The 5,000-nt window shown below is 43.6% G+C and overlaps 1 protein-coding gene across 1 annotated transcript in view; it reads right to left on the bottom strand.

Moving 5' to 3' along the window:
* Positions 1 to 5,000, bottom strand: part of LOC308097771 (glutamate receptor ionotropic, NMDA 2A-like) — a gene marked incomplete at both ends in the record, with an annotated part of 203,780 nt that overhangs the window by 30,340 nt on the left and 168,440 nt on the right. Inside the window, 1 exon segment of the mRNA XM_080445794.1 lies at positions 4,622 to 4,747. Coding sequence (XP_080301920.1) covers positions 4,622 to 4,747 — 126 coding nt within the window.

Consider the following 5,000-nt stretch of genomic DNA (forward strand, 5'->3'; position numbering starts at 1 on the left):
AACGGGGACGTGACGTCCTTGTGTATAATATTAGACACAAGAATAGCATTTCATCTAGTTTTGGCATTGAAGCATGACTGGAATATGTGATCCAAACATATTTTTGAGGTAATCCAGGGGTTCATTTTTAGGTGAGCTCCCTGTAGAAATATCATACATCAATCTTTAGGTGTTTTAGATAAGACTTTTTAGATGTGTCTTTTTACCCAACTTTTCTTACCTTTAACATTCAAAGAGATAAGAGAGAGAGAGAGAGAGAGAGAGAGAGAGAGAGATGTTATTCTAGCTTTTTAGAACCTTATCTCAGTCTCCAGCGTCTTGTGTGTTATTAACTCTATAAACGCCATTGACTTGAAAACGCGTTGGATGCGCGTTCATTGTTTAATCTCTGATTGCGCTATGCTGCTCAATATTCAATGTTATTTTCGAGTTCCACTTACTTCACCCACATCTGCATCCGGTTTCATGACCTGGGTTCCGTTTCCGGTTTTTGATTTTTCCCCCCGGTCATTTTCGTCCAGAATTGGGTAAACAAACGGTTTTTCACACGGTAAATCAAACGAACGGACAGGTTCTCTTCTATAATCTATGGTCTGGGTGACGATCAGTCATCGCCGTCGTGTATCACATCGTAATTTTGGCGATCGGACCATCTGGGACAACGTCACATCCGTTTTGATGCATTTCATTGTCTAATCTCTCAAGAAGGGTGTCAGGGAGCCAACGACCTGATCAAGCTGTCATGTGCTGCTCTCTAGTGGCGGATTTGTGCTGCGTCTTTAAAATTCACTCTGATCAATTATTTTTATGAAAAATTTCAAAATATAAAAATAAAAAAAACACGAAAATTGCTGGCACTGGGGGGGTACTTTATGAAAATACTCTGGCAGTCAAAGAGTTAAAGGGATAGTTTACCCAAAGAAATACTTATTTTCTATCATTCGTTTTTAAGCGATTGTCCTCAAACGCCCCCCCCCCTCCCCCCTCAACCAACCGCTGTGATTGGCTGAGATTAATCGATGTGAGCGCTCGTCGTGTCGCACATGTGACGCCCGGGATTCGAACCCGGGTCTCCCACGTGGAAAAGCCAACCTCTTATCCACCAGCCTAAAGGGAAATTCCACCTTGGCCTAGGGAGATATTAGGCTAAAGGCAGAGGCTCTGAGCCACTAACTGCTACACGCACCCATAGCCGCAGGACGTACTTTTGACCTGGGGGGTGGGGGGGGAGGCGGGCGCGGAATACCAGTACCCCTACCCCGGGCTATACACATTCCAGTGCAATAGAGCTTTTACTTTATTTCAAAGATTCGTCAGCTACAAGTCACATTTTAAAGTAAGTTTCTAGCTCTTATTAGGACAGAGATAATTCAAAATGAATAAATACTATCCTAAAGGGTCACCGTTGGACCTTCAGGACTCGAAAGGTTTAATCAAATAAAAGCTATTACCTTACAATATATTCCAAACGTGCTCTTTGTGCTCTGGGGTGATGGTTATGAATTCCCTCGTGTCCATGTCAACAACTCCATGGACTCCGGCTGAGGCTCTTCATTTACACATCCAGATGGTGATATCAACGCTAGTTAATTGCTTCTGTGCTTTTCTTTGATTCGGGCCCACCAAAGAAATGTGTTTCTTGTAAACAACCTGTTCACTCAATGAGGATAGCTTCATGCGCCCCGTGCGTGAAGTAAACACTAAACAGGAAACAGCGGACCGACGGCATGACGCTGATTCGCGATGATGATAATAAAAAGAATATACATTTTATTTTATTTTATTCCCCAACCTAGTAGCATTTTTTATTTATATGAATAACATGACAAAGGTTTTTATTTATTTTCCCCATCATTCATTCATTCTAACATCCTCAACCTCCTGGGGGAGGGGGGGCGGCCCCCTGGGGGAGGGCGGCTGCACCCCTAGTTACCCTAGTTCCCGCGGGTTCCCACTCACCCCCCTTTTGACTTTCCCTCACCAGGAAACCCCATCCGGGTCATGGCACTAATGTAACGCCCGGGAATCGAACCCGGGCCTCCTGTGTGTAAAGCCAACATCTTAACCACTATAGCCTAAAGCAGAATTCCCCTTTGGCCGGGGGAGATATAGGCATTTTGGTCATCAGGCAGAGGCTTGTTTTGGTGCTAACATGGACAGACATCCCACCTCTCCCGGAAGTTGCGGGAGTCTCCCGGAAATTAGCGTCTGCTCCCGGACATCCGCGAGTGTAATAAATCTCCCGCAAATGCCGGATCCGGTCTAGAGCCCGCCTGCTAAATATATGAACATATATGCCAATATATGGCAAATATATGCAGAATATATGCTGCATATATGCCACATTCAGGTTCATATATGTGTATATATGTGGATTTATGGGAAATATATGTGTCATATATAGCGCATATCCACATAATATGTTAAACATATATGTGGCATATATAAAAAATATATATGTTCATATATTTTCTTGACCTCCCTGAAATGAATTTCTCCAGGGTGTGATGTCTGCATGGAAGACGTTGCGCTTGTTGACGCGCGAGGCCATCATCAGCCTCTCGGCACTGGCAGCAGACACTCTCTCTACCTAGCGGCTGGCGTGTGCGGCGGTGCCTCTCGCCCCCCCTCAAGGCCTCGCTGTCTGTCGGTGCACCGACCTTGCTTTCAAGTGACTTAAAAAGTCATGCATTTTTTGGGGTGGGAAATCGTTTATACGCGCTGCGGGGAGGGAGTTGTTAGAGAACACAGCGTGTTGCTGCTGGCTGTCAGCCTCGCCGTTAGGCAGCCTTTCTGGGAGCATGTGGAAGGTCGCTGTTTATTCCACCGCTTCACTTTGAGTCTGGGTCTGGATCTCAGCCAAGAACACACCATCTCACTGGCTCTAAAAACTTTTTCAAGGACCAACAAATTGGACTCCCTATCTGAAAATGTTTTGTGCCAGGCAGGGACGGGGTAGCCTGGTAAATCCCCTCCCTCCGGAAATCTCATTTGCATTTGATTTCAGGGAGGTCTGGGATTGCGAAGGGAGTAGAGATGGCCGAACACTGCGTGTCCGAACCAATCAGCGGCTGCTAGGGGCGGGATCATCCAATCACCTGCCTAGTAGCTTGAAAAAAAGAAAAACTGTCTGTCATCGATTCTGCGCCCGGAGTCTCAGATGCAAGTACGCTGTGAAACAAAATGTGTGTCGCAAGCTTTCTTCCATTTGACGGTGTCAGGTTAGGGACGGGGACCCCAGAAGAAAAAATCTGTAAAATATTTTCCAAAAATGTTGAAAAATTGCAGATGTACAAGCTCACAGCGTGTCACTTTTGTGACGTGCTGCAAGCTTGTAGATGTGCTATTTTTGAATAGCCAACATAGAAATGGATAAAGTGGTAGTTCCAGCTGGGGTAATCAGTGAAATGTAGCGTCAAAATTAAGTTTGACAACTTCAATCCTACATAATCATCAGCTATTTGAAAATAGCCGATAAAGAAGCTCACAACAAGTCCCATTGTGAGCTTGTAGATCGGCTATTTAAAATAAAAAGATACATGACGAATTTGGAATATCTTTGGAAACATTTTAACAACACAAATATTGTATTAAGTACCCTGGCATCATGCACAACATATTTCCAGATGGTGGTCTGCAATCCGGGTGAATAAATATTAAATCGGGGGTTCCTTTGATATGAAAATGTTTCAGAACTGAGCTCCACTGTGATTGGTCGGCTGCCATATCGCTCCCTAGGGGTTTGAATACGGCAGCTGACAAATCACTGACAAACAAAACTCATGCCCGTCTCTGTCTGTCCTCACCCGGGTCAAATACAAGCGCTTATGTGATGATATTACAGTAGATTGATTCTTCCACTTTCATGCTTGAGCTGTCACACTGGCTATGATGACGTGTGTGTGTGTGTGTGTGTGTGTGTGTGTGTGTGTGTGTGTGTGTGTGTGTGTGTGTGTGTGTGTGTGTGTGTGTGTGTGTGTGTGTGTGTGTGTGTGTGTGCGCAGTGATGTAAAGTAACTAGTACATTTACTCAAGTACTGTACTGAAGTACAATTTTGAGGTACTTTTACTTTACTGGAGTATTTCCAAATTTCTGCACTTTTACTTCTACTTCTACTCCACTACATCTCAGAGGCGAATATTATACTTTTACTCCACTACAATTATATTATATATTACAAAACATATACAGTAACCACTTCAGCCCTATACATATTTCGTCCATTTGAAAATAACCGATCTACAAGCTCACAATGTGTTGCAATGTGACGCATTGTGAGCTTGTAGATCTACTATTTTCAAAATATTTTTGAAATGGGACATTCTGCACAATGAGTACTTTCTACTTTTGGTACAAGTACATTTTAATACCAATACTTTTGTACTTTTACTCAAGTAAATTTTGAATACCTCACTTTTACTTGTAACAGAGTATCTCTACATTGCAGTATTGATAATTTTAGTTCAGTAAAAAAGTTTTTCCACCACTGTTGAGCTGTCACACTGGCTATGATGACGTGTGCGTGTGCGCGTGTGCGCGTGTATGTGTGTGTGCGTGCGTGTGCGCGTGCGTGCGTGTGTGTGTGTGCGTGCGTGCGTGTGTGGGTGTGTGTGTGTGTACCTTTGCCCTGTTGCAGGTTGAGGTTGAACCCCAGAGGGCTGATAAACTCAAAGATGAAGACGGCGAGCGCCGTGACGAGCAGGAGCATCACAAACATCATCACCCACACCGACGCACTGAAGGGCTCTATGGGGAGACCGAGGGAGAGAGAGAGTTAAAGAGATATCTTCGTTGCTGTTAGGCAGAAACCTCTTATCTCCATATTCTAACTTTATGTGTTAGAATGTAACACATAATATTTACGAATGTGTTTTTTTCTAAATTAAAGGGATAGTTCACCCCCAAAATTACTTTTTTCTATTGATTAGTCACCCCATGGAGACTTGAATTCGAGGATATCTTTTTTGTTTTTGTCGCATTCCTAAGCCAATAATTTGAT

The sequence above is a fragment of the Gymnoscopelus braueri genome, assembly GCF_963280865.1.
Source record: "Gymnoscopelus braueri genome assembly, chromosome: 2".
NCBI lineage: Eukaryota > Metazoa > Chordata > Actinopteri > Myctophiformes > Myctophidae > Gymnoscopelus > Gymnoscopelus braueri.